The 23,215-nt window shown below is 34.6% G+C and overlaps 2 protein-coding genes across 2 annotated transcripts in view; one reads left to right on the top strand and one right to left on the bottom strand.

Annotated features, from left to right (window-relative positions):
• The window catches only part of PHYHIPL (phytanoyl-CoA 2-hydroxylase interacting protein like), an 81,757-nt gene extending 71,849 nt beyond the window's left edge, over nucleotides 1-9,908 (top strand). Inside the window, exons 4-5 of the mRNA XM_080823162.1 lie at nucleotides 557-674; nucleotides 8,848-9,908. Coding sequence (XP_080679288.1) covers nucleotides 557-674; nucleotides 8,848-9,382 — 653 coding nt within the window. The 3' untranslated portion in view covers nucleotides 9,383-9,908. The remainder of the gene's footprint in view (nucleotides 1-556; nucleotides 675-8,847) is intronic.
• Nucleotides 9,909-10,283: 375 nt separating this feature from the next.
• Nucleotides 10,284-23,215, bottom strand: part of FAM13C (family with sequence similarity 13 member C) — a 141,252-nt gene continuing 128,320 nt past the window's right edge. Inside the window, exons 11-14 of the mRNA XM_080823161.1 lie at nucleotides 17,998-18,093; nucleotides 16,521-16,717; nucleotides 15,009-15,110; nucleotides 10,284-11,501 (exon numbers count right to left, since the gene is read on the bottom strand). Coding sequence (XP_080679287.1) covers nucleotides 11,378-11,501; nucleotides 15,009-15,110; nucleotides 16,521-16,717; nucleotides 17,998-18,093 — 519 coding nt within the window. The 3' untranslated portion in view covers nucleotides 10,284-11,377. The remainder of the gene's footprint in view (nucleotides 11,502-15,008; nucleotides 15,111-16,520; nucleotides 16,718-17,997; nucleotides 18,094-23,215) is intronic.

Below are 23,215 nucleotides of genomic sequence, written 5' to 3'. Positions count from 1 at the left end.
ACCATCAACTAAAAACCGGAGACCTAATCTCTAGCTATATGAACATTTGGCAAATCAAACTGTGACAAGCCTCAATTTCTGCATCAATAAAATGGTCATATTTAATCTACCTCACCAACCTCATAGATTTAAAGAGTAAATTAAATGAACATTATTATTGCTACCCCTTTATATTCAATTTGCTACTGATTGCAGGTTAGAAGCTTCTTTTATTTGATTTATCAGTTGGTTCAAGAAAAGCTAGTATGGTGCCAATTGATATTACTTGGGTTATGCAGAGTCTGCATTCTTTAACATTTTTGTTTCAGAATCTTTCATTTCAAAGAGTGAAACAAATGCATGGGTATCCTAAAAAAAACCCCATAAACCATAACAAATACACTTTTTGTAGAAAGAAAAATGTGCCAAAGACAATGTATTTTTTTTTCAATGTAATTTCCTTTTCACTAAGATAAATTTCCTAAAGGTAAATTTTAATAATTTCTAATTTATTAAACATGTAGTTGATAACTTTGTAATATACTTTTAGTAAGAAAATTTTTTTTGTTATTTTCAGACTATTCAAAAGTTCATCTAACACAGCTATTGGAGAAGGCTGAAGTGATTGCAGGACGGATGCTTAAATTTACTGTTTTTTATCGTAACCAACACAAAGAATATTTTGACTATATTCGGTAAGGATAAAAATATATATAGTGATTTGCTTTACTAAATGCCATTCCAAGCTCTAGGCTCAGGTTTCCCTTGAGTCTAGTTCTGTGAAATAGCAATTTTTGTTTTCTTTTCAAAATGGTTATACTCTTTTATTTCTGAGAATAATTAGTAGAAAAAATCAGATTATGGGGTTTTTTTCACTTTACTTACATTCCTGTCTATAATCATTTGTAGTGACAGTTTCTCTATTTGAGTGGAAGATCTTAAGCCTCCAGGGTTTAGACTGATGGCCATACATGACAAACTCCTCTGCCACCCAATAACTCAGCTAAATATTCTTTTCTTGTGGATTGCTTTAAGATATTGAAAATGGGTGGAGAGGAGGGGTAGCTTTCATGAAATATGGTGAACCAGTTGGGATTTTTCAGGCTTCAGTCTTAAGGGGAGATCTCTTAGCCATTATCTTGGATTAATTATTCATGAGGACAGTGTGTTTTGTTTACTTTTGAATTCTAGTGTTCAGTTAGTATTTTGAAGATAGCCTGTGTTTACACGGGAAGCAGCTTCCAAGAATTCAAAAGAATTCCATGCTTCTGGTAATTTTAATACTAATAATCATTTTGTATTTGCAGATGAAAATTTTAGGACAGTAAATAGAGAGATGTATTTTTTTAAAGGCTAACACTAAGGTTTTTAAAATGATAAATGCTATATAAGTTCTAAAACTTTTACACAGTAATCTTGGTAATTTGTCATTTTAACAGCCTTGGTCTTACTTTAAATTTTAAGTTGTAAGGATTGTAACGAAAAAAATTAGGAAGCCTTATTGTTATTTGTTTCTTCCTTCTCTAGTTTTCTTAAGTAATGAAGATCATGGTTTTAGATTTAATCAGCTCCAAGCTGTAGAAACTGTAAAGGGAATCAGAGAGAGGTGAACTTAGGCATCTGATTTCATCAAATGAAATACTTTGCAATATCATGTTTTTTTTTCCCCTATGTTTTGATACCGCAAACCATAAGGTTGAATATCTTATAAACACAGAGTTTAATCCATAATTCTTTTATCTGATAAGTTATTTACCCTTGAGTCTATATATGTATTTCATGGTGGGATGCCCTTAACCTAATTTAAATAATACAAACAGATATAACACAAATTAATGTATCTGTCAGTTGTGAGTGGGAATGATCATATATATTAAACAAGAAAGGTTTTCTTTAAACATAAAATTTGAAAACAAAAATATTATTGCTATTTTTTTTTTAATAAGAAGTACATCAATATCATACATCTTTGGTACAAGGTTTAGATTCTTAGAATATTGCCAATGTCTATTTTAGGTGGCCACTGGAGGTCAGTATTTCCCTGATTTTCCCTGCCCTTTGGGTGGAAACTAGACTATTTTCAGGTCCTTCAATACTAAAATTTGCATCATCTGTTTTCAAAAATTCTAAGAAGAAAAGAAATGATAAAAACTGCCTGTAAAAAGTCATTGTATATATTGTATAATTGACTCCAGTGTACAGTATGAAAGATGTATTTACTAACAAGGAAATTTACCTTTGTTGGAGTTTCCATAACAGTTGTAAAATCCATGTAAGTTATATCTTCATGCAGTATATATAAATAAATATACTTCCCAAGTGTTGGGTACAGTTCTTCAACATTGCTTTTTTAAAACACTTTATTTAAAAAAAATAGTAGACATTAGCTTTAACGACCTTGATTTTCCTTTTTAGGTAACAAATTCTAATCAGGACCCACATCCTTTATCAGAATCCATTTAAAATATCATAAAATGCTTGAATAGAAAGGAAACGTTCACTTAACTGGCTACAGACTTTCCAAATCATTACAAATGATGAAAAAGTGTTTGGTCAGTTCTGACTCAATCTGTATGGATTAAGTTCATTTTGATCTCTTTCTCTAGAGATAAATTTCTAAATGAATATTTCTTTATTTCCTGTCTCTGTATTTTCTGCTATTATTGTTTCATTAATTGAACTTGTATATGCATGCTGGACACATATCATATCAATGTTTTGTTTTTGTTAATGAGAATGTAGCTGTAACAAGGGTAAGAACTGTGACCCAGGACAAGATGGAGTGGAGCCGAGTCAAGTAGGGAACCCAGATTTCCACCTTTTACCATCTATAAGGAAGCACCCTCTCCTCCTCCTCCAACCCCTGCTGGGGTGGTGTGAGAGAAAGCTGAATGGGGAAGCTGGACTTATACCCTCCCACCAGTGGCAATGTGGTACCTATCAACCTCCCTACTGGGGTGGTATCGCAGATTGCCTAATGAAAACCAGGACTTTTCACTGCAGCCTAGGAATACGGATTGCCTCTGCAGTGTCAATGAAAGCCACATAAGGAGCAGTACTAAGACACCTTCTTCCTCTCCAAGCTAGATGGTATTAGCAGAAGCCTGGTGAGAACCTTAACTCTTAACTTCATCCAGTAGTCATCCCCCTGTCGTTGAGGCTGACTGTGAATCCTGGTCTTTTCTCCCCTAACAGCAATGAAGTGATATTCTTCCGCTGATACATAGTCAAAAGAAGCCTGCTAAAGTACTGATTTAAATAAGACTCAGCTTCATAACATAATACCCTGAATGTCCGAGATACTATTGAAATCCACTCATGATTCCAAGAATCAGAAAAATCGTGAGTGAGAAAAAATGATCAACAGATATTAGTGCCATAACACAGAATCTTAGCACTATCTGACAAGGATTTCAAACAGCTACTATAAAAATTTTTCAATAAGCAATTACAAATATACTTGAAACAAAAATAGAAGATATAAAGAATTAAATGAATATCATAGAGCTAAAAAACTACTATAAGTAAAAAACTCAGTGGATAGACTCACAAAAAAATGAAGAGGACAAAGGAAAGAAACCATAAACTTGAAGATAGAACAATAGAAATTACTCAGACTGGGGCTCCTGGGTGGCTATTGGTTAGCATCTGACTCTTGATTTCAGCTCAGGTCTTGAGATTGAACCTTGCTTCAGGCTGAGCATGGAGCTTGCTTCAGATTCTCTTTCCCTTTCCCTCTGCTCCTCCCCACCCAAAAAAAAAGAAAAAAAAAAAAAAAGAAATTACCCAAACCGAGTAACAGAAAATTGACTGGGAAAAAAAAGAGTACAACTTCACAGACATATAGGGCTATAGCAGATCTGATATCTAATACTAATGTCATTGGAGTCAGAAAGGAGGAAAGGGTGGAGCTAATAAAATATTCAAAGTAAAAATAGCTGAAATGTTCCCAAATTTGGCAAAGGACATAAATATAAAGATTAAAGAAGCTAAGTAAATCCCAAACAGGATAAACACAAAGAAATCCATGCCCAGACACATCATAAACTCCTGAAAATTGAAGAGAAGCAAATCCTGAAAAACACCATACCTGATCTATGGTGTCTTTCAATCACATCATCATTAGAAACCATATCAGCCAGAAAGAAGCCACACAGTATTTTTAAGTTCTGAAAGAGAACTGTCAACCCAGAATCCTGGATCTAGTGAAAATATCCTTCAAGAATAAAAGGAAATCAAGACATTCTCAGATGAAGGAAAATTAAGGGGAATTTGTCACCAGCATATCTACTGTAAAAGAATGACTTAAAGAAGTTTTTTTGTCTATTTTTTTAATTCATCCTGACAAGTGTCCTCTTCAGTTCCCACCCCCTATTTCTTCTGTCACCCCACAAACCTCCCCTCTGGTAGCCATCAGTTGGTTCTCGATAGTTAAGAGTCTGCTTCTTAGTTTGTCTTTTTTTTTTTCCTTTGCTCATTTGTTTCTTAAATTCCACATATGAATGAAATCATATGGTATTTGTCTTTCTCTGACTGACTTATTTCACTAAGTATTATACTCTAACTTTATCCATGTTGTTGCAAATAGTAAGATTTCATGCTTTTCTTTGGCTGAATAATATGCCACTATATATATCTCACATCATATTTATCCATTCATCTGTCAATGGACACTTGAGCTGCTTCCATAATTAAGTGATTATAAATAATACTACAATAAACAGGGTGCTTGTATTCCTTTGAATTAGGGTTTTGTATTGTTTGGGTAAATATCTAGTAGTGAAATCTCTGGATCATAGGGTAGATCTATTTTATTTTATTTTATTTTTTTTAAAGATTTTAATTTATTTTTTCAACAGAGAGAGATCACAAGTAGGCAGAGAGGCAGACAGAGTGAGAGAGGAGGAAGCAGGCTCCCTGCCAAGGAGAGAGCCTGATGCGGGGCTCGATCCCAGAACCCTGGGATCATGACCTGAGCCGAAGGCAGAGGCTTTAACCCACTGAGCCACCCAGGGGCCCCTCTATTTTATTTTTTGAGGAGCTTCCCCACTGTTTTCTACAGTGGCTATACCAGTTTGCAATTCCACCAAAAGTGCAAGAGGGTTCCTTTTTCTACATCCTTGCCAACACTTGTTTCTTGTGTTGTTGATTTTAGTCATTCTGACAGGTATGAGGTAATATCTTATTGTAGTTTTGATTTGCATTTATTTGATTAGCGATGTTGAGCATCTTTTCATGTGTTTGTTGGCCATCTGGATGCCTTCTTTGGAGAAATGTTCATTTCTTCTGCTCATTTTTAATTGGATTATTTGGGGGTTTTGGTTTTGAGTTATAGAAGTTATTTATATATTTTGGATACTAATCAGATAATACTAATCAGATAATGTCATTTGCAAATATTTTCTCCCATTTCATGGGTTGCCTGTTCATTTTGTTGATTGTTTCCTTCACTGAGCAGAAGCTTTTTATTTTGATGTAGTCCCAAAACTATTTTTACTTTTGTTTCTGTTGCCTCAGGAGACATATCTAGAGAAATGTTTCTATGGCTGATATGAGAGAAATTACTGCCTGTGCTCTCTTATAGGATTTTTATGGTTTCAAATCTCACATTTAGGTCTTTAGTCCATTTTGAGTTTACTTTTGTGTATGGTGTAAGAAAGTGGTCCAGTTTCATTCTTTTGCATGTAGTTTCTCAGCACCATTTGTTGAAGAGACTACCTTTTTCCCATTGGATATTCTTTCTTCCTTTGTCAAAAATAAGATTAATCCACATAATTGTGGGTTTATTTCTGGGTTTTCAGTTCTGTTCCATTGATCTTCATGTCTATTTTTGTGCCAGTACCATACTGTTTTAACTAATACTGCTTTGTAATATAACGTGAAATCTTGAATTGTGATACCTCCAGCTTTGTTTTTCTTTTCCAAGATTACTTTGGCGATTCAAGGTCTTTTGTGATTCCATGCAAATTTTGAGATTGTTTGTTCTAGTTCTGTGACAAATGCTATTGCTATTTTGATAGGGATTGCATGAAATGTGTAGATCACTTTGGGTAGTATAGACATTTTTACAATATTTGTTCTTCCAACTCATAAGCATGGAATGTCTATTTTTTTATGTCATCTTGAGTTTTTTTCATCATTGTCTTATAGTTTTTGGAGTACAGGTCTTTCACCTTTTTGGCTGAGTTTATACCTAGATATTTTATTGGTTTTGGTGTATTTGTAAATGGGATTGTTTTCTTAATTTCTCTTTCTGCTGCTTCATTATTAGTATATAGGAACAAAATGGATTTCTGTACCTTGACTTTGTATCTTGTGACTTTACTGAATTCATTTGTTCTAGTAGTTTTTTGGTGGTCTTTAGGGTTTCTATATACAGTAACATGTCATCTGCATGCAGTTAGAGTTTTACTTCTTCCTTACCAATTCGGATACATTTTCTTTCTTTATGTTGATTGCTGTAGCTAGGATATCTAGTACTATGTTGAATAAAAGTGGTGAGAGTGGACATCCCTGTCTTGTTCTTGACCTTAGGGGAAAACTCCAAGATTTTGCCCATTGAATATGATGTTGTCTGTGGGTTTTTCATATTAGGTCTTTGTTACATTGAGGTATGTTTCCTCTAAATCTACTTTGTTGATGGGTTTATCATGAATGGGTGTTGTACTTTGTCAAATGTTTTTTCTGCATCTATTGAAATGATCATATGGTTCTTATCCTTTCTCTTATTGCTGTATCGTATAGATTGTTTTGTGAATGTTAAACTACCCTTGCATCTTGGAAATAAATTCCATTTGATTGTGGTGTATGTTTTTTTAATGTATAATTGGTTTGCTAATATTTTGTTGGGGATTTTTGCATCTATATTCATGAGTGATGTTGGCCTGTAATTCTCTTTTTTCATGGTGTCTTTATCTGGTTTTGGTATCAGAGTGATGCTGGTCTCATAGAATGAATTTATAAGTTTTCCTTCCTCTTGTATTTTTTGTAATAGTTTAAGAATGGGTATTAACTCTTCTCTAAATGTTTACTAGAATTTGCCTATGAAGCTGTCTGGTCCTGGACTTTTGGTTTTTGAGAGTTTTTTTGATTACCAATTCAACGTCATTGCTGACAATTGATCTGTTCAAATTTTCTATTTCTTCCTGCTTTAGTTTTGGTACATTATAGGTTTCCAGAAATTTATCCATTTCTTCCAAGTTATCCAATTTATTGACATTTAGGATCTGTTACAGTTATTTGTATTTCTGTAGTGTTAGTTGTTATTTCTCCTCCTTCATTAGCAATTTTTTGCATTTGGGTCCTCTTGCTCTCGCGCGCACGTTCTTTTTTTTTTTTTTTTCTTTTTTATGGACCTGGATGGAGTTTTATCAATTTTGTTGATCTTTTCAAAGAACCAGCTCCTGGTTTCATTGATCTGTTCTATTTTTATTTTAGTTTCTATATCATTTATTTCTACTCTGATCTTTATTATTCCTTTGCTGGGTTTGGGTTTTGTTTGTTCTTTTTCTAGCTTGCTTACTTAGTAAAGTAAGATTGTTTGAGATTTTTTCTTGCTTCTCGAGGTAGACCTGTATAAACTTCCACCATAGAACCTCTTTTGCTGCATCCCAAAGATTTTGGACTTTTGTATTTTCTAAAAGAAATTTTTGAAAAAAGAAAGAGAAGGATACTGGAAAGAATTTTGGAACATCAGGAGTAAAGGAGGAAGAGTAAGAATAAAAATATGGGTCTAATCAGAATATTCATACATCTCTTGTTTATCCAGTGTCCTCTAATGTGTGAGTTGCTTCGTCTTCCCTTGAATCTGCATTTTTAATAAGCTTCCTTGGTAGTTCTTAGGCACTAGAATTTGAGACTCATTGCTATTCTAAAGGTAGAAGGGACCCTGGGCATACCTCACTGACCCACAGACTCTTTTAGAAGCATGCAACTGGGAGAACCTTCTCATGCCTGTGTGGTAGGTTGTAATTTTCATTCCAAGTCATGCTGGTGAAAGACCCAGCAAGAAGGGGACATTTAGTGGGAGTTCTGGAGAAAATTTGGCTAAAACACCATTTATAAAGTTATAGACAGAGTTAAAGGCAACTAATAAGAGATGCTAAAGCAACCAGGAACTATCAAGAGTTGAAAGGTTTTACTACTCTTGGGAAGGGGAATAGAAAACACCCACTAGGAGAAGTAGAGACATATAATACATACAAATCCAGTCACACCAGAACTACAAGGCTCTGAAGCATGGAGGAAGTAGAAGACAGCATACTCAAGGCTTTACTTCCTCCTCCCCTGGATCTGATGGTGCCTACCATAAACAGAACTGAAATGGAAGGAACCAAAGGACAAAGATGAACCAACCCACAGTGGAAGGCAAGAAGGATGGAGAATAGATCTGGGGAGATGGTAAAGGGAGAATAACCAGCTCTGATGTAAGAAAAATGCAGGAAAGGGGACCTGATTGGTAAAACATACCTAGGGAAAACACACAAACATAAAACAAAACAAGACTCTTTTGTGCCAATGTGTATACACAAATAGCACTCATATTGGGACTAAATTCTGGCATACTTTAAAGAAACATTCAATTTTTTAACCAATACTCTTAGTCCGGTTTCTCTTCAGAGAGCCACTTCTGAAACCCAGTAGGTTTCTCTGGCCAGGAAATTTATTATGTAAGGAACTCCAAGGTTTGTAGAAAAACATCCTTGCATTAAAATACAAAAAGTAAAGTAAGTCAAAAGATGGATTCTGTTTGATCTTATAGCAGGATGAGCATTCAGACTTTTGGGCCTATCACCAGTCAAATCTGCATGTAAATCAATAGCTTTACTGCTATTAGATCAAGAAGTGACCATGTCTTTTCTCTTGCAGAGAACATCATGGGAATGCTATGCAACCATCTGTCAAGGATAACAGTGGTAGCCATGGCTCTCCAATCAGTGGTAAATTAGAAGGCATCTTCTTCAGCTGCAGCACTGAATTCAATACTGGGAAGCCACCCCAGGATTCACCTTATGGAAGATACAGGTTTGAGATTGCAGCAGAAAAACTTTTTAACCCCAATACTAACTTATATTTTGGGGACTTCTACTGTATGTACACTGCTTATCATTATGTGATTCTTGTTATTGCCCCTGTGGGATCACCAGGAGATGAATTTTGTAAGCAGCGCCTTCCTCAACTAAATTCCAAGGATAATAAATTTTTGACCTGCACAGAAGAAGATGGGGTGCTGGTTTACCACCATGCCCAGGATGTCATTTTAGAAGTCATTTACACTGACCCTGTGGATCTTTCTCTGGGCACTGTAGCAGAAATCACTGGTCATCAGCTCATGAGTTTGTCTACTGCAAATGCAAAGAAAGATCCCAGCTGCAAAACCTGTAATATCAGTGTTGGACGTTAATGCCCACTTTTCTTATTCTTACCCAGTCCCTCTTCTTCCCCTAAGAGCATTGATCTTCTGTTGTCCATTTTCATCACCAGATGTTTTCCACTGAAGCATGCACATGCCGCTATCACCAAAAGCAAATTGCCATTTTTCAAATTTCATCCAGAGCCGTTTTAGTGTTTCCTATTCCCTGCCCTTCCCATTACTTTCAATGATGAAAGTTCTCCTCTGACACTTTATTGCCTAGATGCTGCAATGTTTTTATTTTTCCTTTATGCCAAACATAACAAAACAATTATATAAACTGCTTTAGCAAAATACAGAGTAACGGCTTATAAATGGTGTTTAAATATGCATTCATTTTAATCTACTGAACAAATATTGGGATAACTCCAAACCGCATGAAAGGGTGTAATTGCAGCATGAGTTAAATCCTGAAGCCTAGAATTGTCAGCACTTCCAACTTGTTGTTTGACAGTGTTATTTATGTTATTTATATTAGCTAACAGGAAACAACTATTGTGTTTCAACATAATAAATATAATAGAAAAATATTTTATTTGTATTGTATAAAATATTTACAATCATATAGAATATATAGTTACATTTTAATAGCAATTGTATACATGTCATGAAACCATTTCCCTTATCAAAGATGTAGTTTGTAAACTTCAAATAGTTGTGTATCTGTCCTGTTACAAGTAGATGACTTCAATTAAACAAATTTATGAAGGACATCATTCTGATTCATAAAAGTTATAAAATATCAGGTAAATACAGAGAAAACAATAAGCCTCTGAAATACTCTGCTTCTTTGAAAGTCAGTATTCTTCCCATCCAAACTATATGAAAATGTGAATTTGTTCAACATCATGCTTAAACATTACAGATAACAGAAATACAAACATGGTTGGGTACAAGAGAGAAAATGTTGACCTTTTACTTATTTTTACAAAGGCAAAAATAATAAATGTGTGTTTTAGTACAAAATAACACAAAACAATATGCAGTAAAGTTGATGAAGCAAATAAAACCTTCTGGCTTCTTTTCCAAGGTGTCTTAACAATTTCCAAACCTTTCATTTTGTACAGAACGAAGAATACCTACAACTCATGAGAAAGCTTTGTGACTTTACGAAGTATATATAGACCTTGGAACATTAAGAAAAATGCATATTCCCAATGGAAAAATAGTTATATACTCTTATAGTAAACAAAGAGATTAGCAGTCATAACTATGATCACATTAGATTATATACTGCAGACCACAGATCTATCCAAAATACCTATTTTCCAATTTTAATACAATATTTTAATATAAACATCTGTCAATTATAGACAAAGATAATTCACAAAGTACATGCTATCAGAATGAACTTTGGTAACCAGAAATGTAAAATTTCAAATAACAGATAAAATAATGTGCTATTTTTATATAGAAATAAAAAATTAGCAGTGACACATTCTAGGATGCTTTACTGAATAGCCTAGTGGACTTAAGGGCAAGGTAGATTTTTTTATCATTTAAAAATCTATTAGAAGTTTCAAATAAATTACATTCTTACTAGCTGTATTCCCTCCTACATAAAAAAGAAGAGTATCTTCTCCCCCTCTTACTGATTTTTTAAAAATCATGCTCTTTTCCAAACACTGGACACTAAATAGACTTTCCCTAATAAGTGGCCCATTGGACAAGAATTACTTAGATTTGATTAAAAAAAAATAATAAGATGTTTTTTGAAATAATTATACTGACTGTGCATTTTCTGCTCAGCATGGAGGAGACTGAAATTTTTTTCCAATTATACTGTTAGTTGTTGTATTTCCCCCCATTTAAATCCTCCTTCCTTCCTCATTGATAGTTACACTTACCATTTCTTCCTAAAAATAACTAATACTACCACTAAAGTGCTTCAATTTTCAATATATCAAAACTACTCAGCAAGAATGGCAGAGAAAAATAAACTTGACCTTATCTTGGTTGAAAGTGAGCACAGACATTTCCCGAACCTCAGATTGTTTTGGCCATATCTTGCTTGCTGATGAGGACTTCCAATAGTCTCAGTTTGGCTTTTATGTGCTTGTATTCATAGTACTCATCTGCCATTGGTATCCTATCTTCCTTTTGTGGACTTCTGCAAAACAGAAAATACTGTCTATTAGCACATAATAAATCAAGTCATTAAAAATCCTTTTATAATTTTTACATGAGAAAGTACAGAGTAGAAGTTTCCACTTGGTTTTTGCATCATGTCTTTTTTACCTTCCCTTCCACCTTCACTCACTCCCTTCTCCATGTGTCATTAGATTTTTGTATAATAGTTCCCTTTGAACACTTGAATGCCATGGGTGTTTTGCAAATATATGGTCCACTGCATAGAGATACAACAATGGAGCAAGTTAAAAGGAAAAAAGAAAAAACAAAAAAAAACCAGAAACCGGAACTCTCAGGCATTCTTAGTCTAGTTATTCTCCCATTACTCATACCACAGTTCATGCCTCTGAAGAATGTTCAGCCCTTACAATGAGAGTTGTTAAAAATTCAACCTAAGAACTGCATAAATTAAGTGAAATAATTTATAAATTTGTGGTGATGGGGGGAAAAAAGCTCAATGGTTACCTTATAAACGTGAAATATTTCCAAGTTTTCTTTTAATTATAATACCTATCTCTGCTAATGTGTAATAGAATAGTGAGATGTTCATGGATTGAATTTATATGAGTCTGAATTGTAGTGGTTCTCTTTGCACACTAATTCTAAGGCTAGACATTGGACAATGCATATTTTATGCATATACCTTCTAACTACTATATGTTCTTGCCAATTACTTTGAAGAATGGGTAACATCTGGAGTTAAAACCATTTCCTTTCCACAAAAATATGTTGCCAGGATATGTTATCTAGTAGTAATTACTTCAGGATCTTCGAAGGCTCTTGTTTCCTTGGTTGCTAAGATTATCTATTGCTTTTAGAACATTTTCACTCATGACTTTGAAATACAAGGGGTGGAAAACAGATGAAACACCACAGTTGCTATTGAATATAAACACAAATACTAATATTAGTGTGGCCAAACGTAGATAAATAGCAAGCATTTATAGTGTTTTACCTATACTCCCTTCTATTTTCCCAGTACTAATAAAAGATCTATCTCTCATAAATTTAAAAAAAGTGTGAATCTATAAAGACTTCCTAAGAGTGGAGTTATCTACTTGTGATGCACCACTATATGCTGTCCTTAAATTTCTAGTACAGAACTCAGAACAGTACACATATCTGTAGACAGGGTTTCTCTTCAATATTGTCTGACTTATTTAATAGAATCCCTTTACCTCCATTCTGTATTATGGACCAAACTTTTAACAGAGCCTCTAAATAACACCTTAATTTATATAAACATATCTAAGTAAAGAAATGGTCTAATTTATCAGAAAACACTAGTAACCCGTCATGCAAATTTTCCCTGGTCCTGCATATTCCATTTTGGCTAATAAGCAAGAGTGTATTGGCCAGAATGAAAAATTTTGCAACATATTTCCTGAAGCAGCTTTCCCATTATGTAAAACATGCTAATGTGCTTGGTACAGTTCCTGACTCATAACTATTAATGTCATATCACATGATTATTCCTCTTGCTTGGCAAATATTACCAAGAACATTTACAGTGACTTAAAATTTTTAGTAATCCATTTGCATGGTTATTTTACCTTATGGACAGGACTAGGCCTTCCTAATAAAATTTCTTAGGATAACAAGATTAAGATCTGTATTTCCTAACCATTCAACCCTTTGATTTTAATTGTGATATACCACCACTTTGGCATTTACTTTAGGTATACACCACAAGAGGGCATACAACCTCAGTCAAATATAGGCATATCTGAAGTAGGGTTAAGACTGAAAGGTGCAGTAGAATATTATACATAGAACATCACTAACTTAAAAAGGTATGCCAAGTACCACTGGAGATCCATTAGGCAGAACTACTAGCACACTGGTGTAGTTTCAAACTCTTTGGACTCCTGCATACATACAGGTTAAAAAATGTAAATGTAAAAGCTGTACGGAAACTCTAAAGAGGGAAAAAATGGAAATGGAAAAAGAAAACAAGAAATTCTGTTTTATATTCTAAATTTAATATCCACATAACATTTTTCACTAGATTAGTTAACATCAGCAGAAGGGTAAATAACTTGGACTTGTATCAATCAACTGGAAAAGGAAGATTCCAGGTAGAAACAAAGTGGGATACGTCTGTATTTGCTGAACACAGAACGTTTCTGACTTAATAGGTCAAGTCCTATCCTACAGCTCTGGAGGACTGAAATGGAAAAGCTGCTAAGAGGTGAGTAGATCAAGCTTTCAAGGTACCTTAGAAAACAGTCCCTGTCCATCAGGTCGACCCTTAGTCTGCTGACATGAAAGGAATTCAGGAAGGGCAGATACTTGGATGGAGAGGAATACCGAGGGGCCAGTGTACCAGTGACTCCCACCTCTCCCACCTTAATAACTTTGTCACTTTGGGAAAGTTACACTTCATTATTTTTAATACTGACATCCCATAGAACAACTATAGCTTCCCAAAGTATTCCAGGGAGTTCAGTCATTTCATCTTACAACCATGGAAACAGGCTCAGGATAGCTAAATGATTTGTCTCTTTCTCTTCTAGAAGTAAATCAATAATCCTGAATCTTAGGATTTTATATATATATGTGTGTGTGTGTATATATATATATAAAATATGATTATATATATGTTAATTATATATAATATATATTAATAATGTTACATAAAATATATTAATTATATATTAATGTATAATTAATATATACATACACATACACACATATAATTACATACATATAAAAATTATTATACATTGACAATACACCAGAATTTAGAGAAAACTAATAGAATGCCTAATGAGACCTAGGTTGACAAAGGAAAATAGACAAAGAAGAGGACATAGCTAAACATTTATGTTAGGGATAGAAGAATAGCTATGAACTTCTGATTTGAAAATAAATAGCTAAGGGCAGACCCTTAAGTTTAAAAGACATTTAAAGCAAAAGAAGAATTATTTAATGAAATAGGGAATAACTTGTAAAACTAAATAACACAGAACAAAAAAGTTATATGGGTTGAAAAATCAAAGAGATTTTTTTTTAAGATTTTATTTATTTATTTGACAGACAAAGATCACAAGTAGGCAGAGAGGCAGGCAGAGAGAGAAGAGGAAGCAGGCTCCCTGCCGAGCAGAGAGCCCAATGCAGGGCTCGATCCCAGGACCCCGGGATCGTAACCTGAGCTGAAGGCAGAGGCTTTAACCCACTGAGCCACACAGGCGCCCCTCAAATAGATTTTTTAAAAGTTTAGATAAATTCAATAATTAGGGATTTTTGGATTTCATCCTTTACTTTTTAAAGCCTGATGTCATATTTCATAGCTACAGCCTCCCATAAAACATACCTAATAATGGCACTACTACAATGCTGCATTAGACAGATCTTGAGTCTAAATCACTGTGTAAATTATTTCTATTTTATATGAAGTCACTGTTCCTGCCAAAAACTGCAGCTCATTCTTAATAATAGTTCCCTAGGAAATATTAGCTTAAAAAAAATCTCTGCTCACACTTACCTTCCCGTTTGTTTAAAAAACTGTTCTTCAAAGTCTCTTAAGGCTTTCCGAAGTCTCTTCTTGTCAGCCCTAGTTTCTCGGAGATGGTCAAGAAGTACAGGCCTATATCAAGCAAAATATACATTTGCCATTACTGAGCTCTGGCATAATTGAGACATCATAAGAAGATTTATCTATTCAGCAAATCATATTATGATACAGAAGGGTTCTGCCTAAAAGAGTATCTTTTAAATAAATATAGTACATGTAGAACCTGATCATAGGGAAGCACATAAGCAGAGGATTAAAAACAATGTCATCGGAGAAGAGAAAGGACAGACAGAAGGCAAGCCAATGGAGTCCACTATAAAATGTGGTGACAGTAATAACCATATGAATGGATAAGGGAGAAAGACACATTTTGAAAGAATACTCATCAGTATTTGGTGATAGACAAGACATAAGAGGCGCAAGAGGACGAGAATTTAAAGAAAAGTCTACCATTAAGGTAGAGTATGGGGAAAACGCCAAAACCCTTGGGAATGAAACAGCCCTTATTGAAAATAAAGCTAGAATTATACTGCAAATTCTACTCACTTCATTCTACTAAGACAAGAGAAAAGTCATGCGCTTTTAAAACAGGAATTTTTATCTAGGAAATTTGTGCATGGTTACAGAACTTTGAACTCCCTGTTATATATTGGCATTTTCTTTAAAAAAAAAAAAATCTCAACAATAAATAAATGAAAGGAAAGGAGGGAAAGAAGGAGAGAAAGATACAGGGAAAGAAGAGAGGAAGACTGATTTTCTGCTTCCAAACAGGTTACTTCGCTGAGCTGAAACTGAGGTATCAGCTAATTCTATAAGCACACTAAAATCCCAATTTAGAACTTAGTCCTTGGTCCCACCTCATATATTACTGGGGATTCCATCCCTATCTTGAAGTATATACTCACCACACTACAGTATTACATGTTAACGGAAATCTCATAGTCTGGCCTATAATATACAAACAAAAGAAGGCCAAATGATCAAGAGGAATGCCACCTACTGAATAATGATAATGATAACAACAATGATAATACTAATGAAAATACAAATAGCTCCTGAGAGGCCATTAGGAACGTAGGGGCAGCTTATTTACTTATGGCCAAGGGGATTCCCAGGCTGGAGAACCATTTTATCTAAAGAAGTAGACAGACTAGGATAAAGGTCCTGACGAATGTTGACCCCCATGAGATGCCAATTCCTTTGGTCCAGCATTTTCAAAAGCCATCTCTGCTTCACACATTGCCAAGAATTAGACTGATGTCAGTCTGCTGAAAAGATGTGCAACTGTAGGGAATTAGCATTTATGGTATCTCCATATTTATGGTATTCTCCAGTCAAGAGAAAAACCAGATTATGCTTTTAGGCAATCATTGGTTCACATTTTTTAGGGAATCTAATAGCTCTTGTGAACTTTTTATACACATATAAGGTATCCCAGGTGAAAAGTTGAAAAGAAACTCCATACTTAGGATTCACACTCACATAGTGGCCTCATGTAAATTGGACATGGATAGGGCTGGCGGTTTGATTTCTTTTTTTTCATCTGGAAGCAGGACCGTAACAGGCTCGGTCTCAGAGAAGGTGAGGTGGTCGCCAACAGGAAGGTGAGATGCTGGAGCTGGCAAAGAAGGTTGTTGGCTTCCCTGTGGACAGTCTTCATCAGAGTCTTCTTCCTCCTGCTTATCGTAAGCAGAGTTAAATAAAGTCACAAAATGCTAAGTGCCTCTAGCATCAAAAACAGGAAGAGGAACCATAAATAGACACCATGAAAACAGTAGGTGAACCCTGTGTCTACCGAAAAACCAGAAGGAAGAAACCAAGAGCACCTCTTTCTCAGTTGCATCAAAATTCTTGCAGAAGTTATTGAGTGAAGAGGCACCCATGCTGTGCTAAAATGCTCATCAAGTTCATCTCTTCTGGGCCAAAAAAGGCCCAAAGAAGATATGGTCCAATCTGGGCTGCCCTGCCTACTCGTTCCTCCCTTTCACCCAGACCTTCTGTTTACGTGGGTAAGCAGTTAACACGGGTTAGAATGAGAGGGACTTTAGACACCTTTTGTTATCTAGAAATACCCCAAATCAGGTTCTGCGTGGACCACATTCAGATACAGAGGAGATTGGAAAATTGACAGATTCAGGGATGAGCTCTAGGAAGGCCAAAGCAAAATGGAGTTATTCCTTAACATCATCACAACCAAAAGATTTCCTTGCAAGGAAATCTGAAAATCATAATCCTTTTAAATCATGCTTCCTCAATGGAAAAATTTTAGAGACTATGACTCACTATTATCTTTGTCTTTAAAATCATGAAAGTATAATGTAGTCAAGTATACTTAAATGTGTATTTGTTAATATTTATTCCTTTTTACGTTGATATCTTGAGCAAGTGACTACTTGAATATTAATGGAGTAAGATTTGTGGTGTTTTTCTAGTTCTGTATTCCCATAAGTCATCTTTAGTAAAAATAGTCTAACTCAATTTCAGTAGCCATATTTTCTATTGAAATAAATCTTATATCTTACATAATGATGGTCAAATGGTATCAAAAACAAATGATGCATTATATCAAGGAATATGCAGTCAATTTTCTTATTCAAGAAGAAAAATTAACACACAGAATAGAAAGGCTCTGTTTGGTCTAGCTGTGCTGCAAATTAGAAAATGCCAAGTTGAAATTCATCATTTGTTCAAGAAATGAAAGCAAATGTTAAAACTTGCTTCAAAAATGCAATTGCTATAAATTCCTCTTTCATAGTAATTTTAATTATCAACCACTTTTAAGTTAATAATATTAGGCTTAATGGAGACCACATTTCTACTTTTTGAAATAACAACTGGCCTTGTTAGCAGTATATACTGCCAAGAAGGCTTATTTATAACTGTCAGAGTGCTGCCTCCCTACCTAAACTATAACAAGCACAAGTAATTGTTTCTAGTTAAAGCAAGCATCCTGACTTACAATTGTTGGAATAAGGGAAGGTGTTGACAAGATTTGCTTGATAATCCTGTATCGGTCATAAAGAGGTTTTATGAGGTTCTTGTCTTGCTTAGCTCCCTGAAAAACATGAAATTAATTATTGGTCCTTTCTTAGATGAGAATGAAAACATGTCTATATTTTAGCAGGCAAAAAAAAAAAAACAAAACAGTTTTGAAGTCTCAAAATAGAAGATTAATAATACTATAATATAATAGTAATTAGAAAAAGCGAAGTCACTTATAATATACTATTTAAAGCACATATCAATTTTCTTCTAGGAAAAGTTTCCTTTAGGATAGGTCCAAGTTTAGAAAGATGTTTAAAGCTTTCTGAAGGAATCCTAAATATGTAAATGGTAAGAAGCCTGTTACTTCTTCATTCTTTAAAAAAAAAAAAAAAAGAAAGTTATCGAGATCTTCAATTTTTTTTTTCTGAAACGTGTATTTTATCTGGATTTTCATGATTATATTCACAAATACCAACCTTGTTTATGTCTTCATCACAACAAGCTTGGAGTATATACTGGCTTGCTGGCTAGCTCTGACATAAACTATTCTGGATACAACAATTAACTTATTTGAATCCTCAATTTCTTACCTGTATAACAAGGAGGTTGGAATTACAAAGTTCCTTCCAACTAAAAAATTTGATAACCTCCTGGTCCAAGAACGTATTCTCCTACCTCTCTGCTGTATGACCCATCCCTAAGCACTATTTTTAACAGGTCACATTGTGCATAATATCTATCAATCCCTTACCTATCTACCCAACCATCACCTTTCCATCCAAAGTGACCAAACCTCTGCTTGCCTTGGTTTTGCTCCCTGCTGTGTATCCTACATTAATTTGCTACGTATTTCCTACACACAGTTTCCCTTTCACTCTGGTCAGATGCAGGAAGGGATGGTAGAAATAGCACATAGCAAAATCACCCGAGTATCTTTTCTGTAAGACAAAAAACCAGTATCATCTGGTTCTCTGCCTTCCAGATTCCCCCAGAGGGATCTTGAAGGAAAAGAACATGGCTGAGAACCATTCTGGCCCCTATTTATCTCCCTTTACTCTGAACTTCTCTGTCTTATTATCTGGGCCTTGACAATTTTCTGTTTCAGTTTTGTCTGCCCAAATGAATTAGAGGTTTTTGAAGAACAAAGATTATATCACATATTTTAAAAAATTTTCACAGTACCCAACACATCCCCCTTCCTTGCTATAAATTTATCAACACAGGTTTATAAACAAAGGTACCCTAATTTTTAACAGTCTTCATATAATTCTATAGGCTATAACCTAAGGCTCTTTCATTTTCAGTAGAAAGAAAGGCTTTCTGTAGAAGCCTTTTAAATATTATTGGCTAAGTAACCCCAAGAGCTTTTCATTTACTGGCCCAATCATTCCTTAAATATTTTCTTAGTCATGATACATCTTACCATGAAAAAAAAAAAATCCTGTCATGTATCCAATAGGGTTTTAATAGGTAATAAAAAATCTCAATCCAAGTTCAGAAAACATTAACATAGTGCTTTTTATTCAGTGTCTCATTAGGGCTTATATTCCATAGAAAACGCTTCAGAAAATGATACATTTAACTGTTATTAGCATCTTTCTATGGTAGTTTGATTTTCGTGATTTTATTAATTTTTAGCATATCCTCTGGATTCTAGAAAAGCTAAATTTCATCCTAAAAGAAAAAAAGAGTGATCAAAAAGCAAGCTAGAATGATGAATGCTATTATAGAAAAGTATTCACAGATGCCAGATGAAAATCAGTGTCCATATACAATGTATGCACTCATCTTTCACTCTGATGAGTCCCTGATTTTATTCTTAGCATCACTATCAAAGCAACCCCCAAAGAGAGACATGAGGGCTCACTGGCAACAGTGTCAAAACTAATTCTGTAAGTGCTCATCCTCAAATAGGAAGACAGGCTGCCTAACAGAAGGGTTAGTGATCAGACTGTGTGCCTGGAGCTCTCTTCTACTCACAGTCCTATAGAGAGAAGCTAAGGAAGGCCTGTAGAGTCAATCTTCATGAAGAAAGATGAGTCAAGAGGTAGGCTTTGCTTGAATAGGTACCTCAAATCTAAAGGGCAGACATATATTTAACTTGGCTATTCCTCAGCCATTTTCTGCCAAGAATCAGACAATTGTCCCCTCTATATTCAATGACTATTTTTGAAATGCATCCTCTCTGCCAAGTTCTGCATATTTGTGGCTGTCCATGGTATGTCAGATGTATCTAACTTTTGATTTTCTTTATGTGAATGGAGGAAACAAAGACAATGTTGAGTAACCTGAAATAGCCAGAGAGAGATCCAGAGCATGAATAGGCTGTCAGATTTAAAGATAAATAAAAGGAGATAAATCCCAAAGATACCTAGTCTAACTTCCTTCTCCCTCATTTTTTATAGCATCAGAAAGAGTAGAATGAAAAGGAGGTTGAGCAAGAGAGGACTGTGCATAGAACAGTTTGATATGATTTGTTGACAGCTTGACAACTTTGCCATAAAAAAATTCTTAAGACTCCTACCTAGTAGGTTATTTGAATCATCAACCTAATGAGTTATTTGGAATAGTAGCTCCCAAACAAGGTGGCAAGACAGAACTGCTTCTGAGTAGACAGCCCAAGTGTATTCCTTTCTGGGCCCTGGTTAGAAATTTGTTTGGGAAAAAACTGCCATATCTCATATGCATTTACCATAATGCTTGGTTTCCTTTCTCCCCATGGCATTAGTCCCATTTATTCCCTCACAGTAAACCACAGAAATTTATTTTAAAAATCATGTCAATCAGCCCCATAATCAAGATCTCTCCTAAAGAGGGAAGCAGTGATGGGAATCAATTACTCTAGCTTTAGAGAACCAATTGTTGCCAAGCTTTTCCTGTGTCTGAGTCTCCCCAGCTCCTCACCAAGTGAGACAGTATATATGGAACAGTCTGACTTTTGAACTAACAAGTCAAACAATGTGAAAAATCAGTAATGAACATAATCATACAAAGAAACTGCTGAAGAGAACGGCTTGGTCAATATAAAATGTTTCTAAGCAGGGGATTGCAGATTAGTATTAGCCTTGAAACCAGAGGACATGAGTTCAGATAATCAGCTTTAAAACTTACCTATTTTTAACATGGAAAATTATATAAGGTCTGAACCTTAGATTTTTAATGTAGTGAATATATTGTTATATGAATATATTGTTTTAATAAGTTAGCATATGTAAATGTCCCTGGCAAAGAGTCAGGTGAACTAAATGTTATTTAAGCTAAAAACTAAAATTGATTTCAGGTTACTATCAATGTTGTCCATTACTAAAAAAGGAATACATGGTGCTATTAAATAAATTTTAAGAATAAAAGAATGTGAATCAATTTCTTTATACAAAAAGCTATCCAGAATATACAAAGTGAAAAAAAGGATAATTATATAATGTGTTACTTTTAGTTTTAAAAGGGGACAAATTAAGAATGTATATTGATTCTTTCTTGTATATACTTTATATAGAAACTCAAAAGGTACACATGACACATTAGTAACAATAGTTACCTGCTTGGGGATGGGAGACCTCAGAGCTAGAGCTGGCAGATGGGGTAGCAGAGTCTTTTTAATGTGTAGCCTTTTACATTTTTTTAACTATATCAGATAGTATGATCTATTAAGAAAACTTTTTTTTTTTTTAAAGGAGAACTAGGAAAAAAAACTTGATGGAATCTTCCTTCTGATGCCCTTTACCTCTAAATTTCCCTCTCTTCAATGTACAACAACCACTGTATTTTCACTATATATATAATGTGTAACAATCACTATATTCTCATTTGATTTTAAAAAATAAAATTATTTTTTTTAAATCTGCTTCCCTAAAAAAAAAAAAAAAAAAAAATAAAATAAATAAATAAATCTGCTTCCCTCCTCAAAGATGCTGCAGTTAGTGAAGGTCCAGAAGAAGTAACTGCCATTACTCATCCAGTCAGTAATTTGTGCCGTGCTCCTAACACCACCTACAGTTCTCAGAAAGGGCAATAAAATGGGTACAATGTGTCAGCATCAATTTGGGACTTTCAAAAGAAAAGGATATAAATAAGCACCACAGTCAGACTCAGGGGATGATTCATTCACTTTTAGGGCTCAGTAGATACCCTGTGATCCAGAAGTGATTGCCTCCAAAAATCATCCTTTAATAGAAGAGGAGGAAAATTACTCTATAGCAGTATCTGAATTGACAAGGCAACGCTACAGGATTTATCAGCTTTAGTATGGGCTCTGACCAAATGCCAAATGCAAAAACTTCACAAAAGTCTCTCTAGAAAAGAAAGAATTCTTCATCCTGGAAGTTTTAATATTTAATGTATTTTCAGCAGTAAAGCAAGGACCCCAGATAAAAGTCATCTGCCAATCTGAGTTTAAAGAAATGGGACCTATTCAGATAATCTCAAATGCTAACAAGCTCATGGAGTAATAACATAGCTACTGTGGAAATTTGCAAACCTCCCTTGGCTTCTGCTGTGATTTGGGGACTCTCCTGTAGGAACCAGTAGCCACTTTAGGGTCTGCTATATTAAACTTCCCCAGGAACAATACTACAGATTTGGGTATTGAGAGCTACATGTTCCACTATAGATGCTTTCTATTTAAAGGGCCTACCTTTAGTCTAGTGCAGAGATCTGAAGGGGCTTCTGACATTTATGAATCAGTTCGACAGATATTTCATTTAAAAATCTGCCCAGAAAGCTCAGAAGGCTAAATGAATATTATCCCCAATACCTGTCACCCCAGTCTTAATCAGTGGTGGAAGAACGGTCTCAGAACTGTTTGTGTCAATTGGCCATTTAAGTTTAATAGTAAAAGACTGGTTAATGATAACAATGCATCGTAAAACCTTCCGAAGGAAAGGAGAATGTTTTGTGGACCATTTGTCTTTTTGTGTGTGTGTGTGTGGCAGTTTTAAGTTATTAGTTTTTAAAATCAGTACTTTTAATGGAAACAACTTGACCAAAAATCTGTCACAGAATTTTGAGACCCATTAAAACAAAAGTTTAATGAAAAAAAAATAATAATAAAATAATAGAAATAAATTGCCATTTAAGCAAAGATAACTTACAAAGAACTCAAATATACTTCTCTGATCTTTAGACTCCCATGTGCATGTACTATATTTGACTTAGATGCCTCAGCAGGGTGACCAACCATCTGCATTTTCCCA

This window comes from Martes martes, assembly GCF_963455335.1.
Source record: "Martes martes genome assembly, chromosome: 14".
NCBI classification, from domain to species: Eukaryota; Metazoa; Chordata; class Mammalia; order Carnivora; family Mustelidae; genus Martes; species Martes martes.
This window is presented reverse-complemented; position numbering and strand designations above follow the sequence as displayed.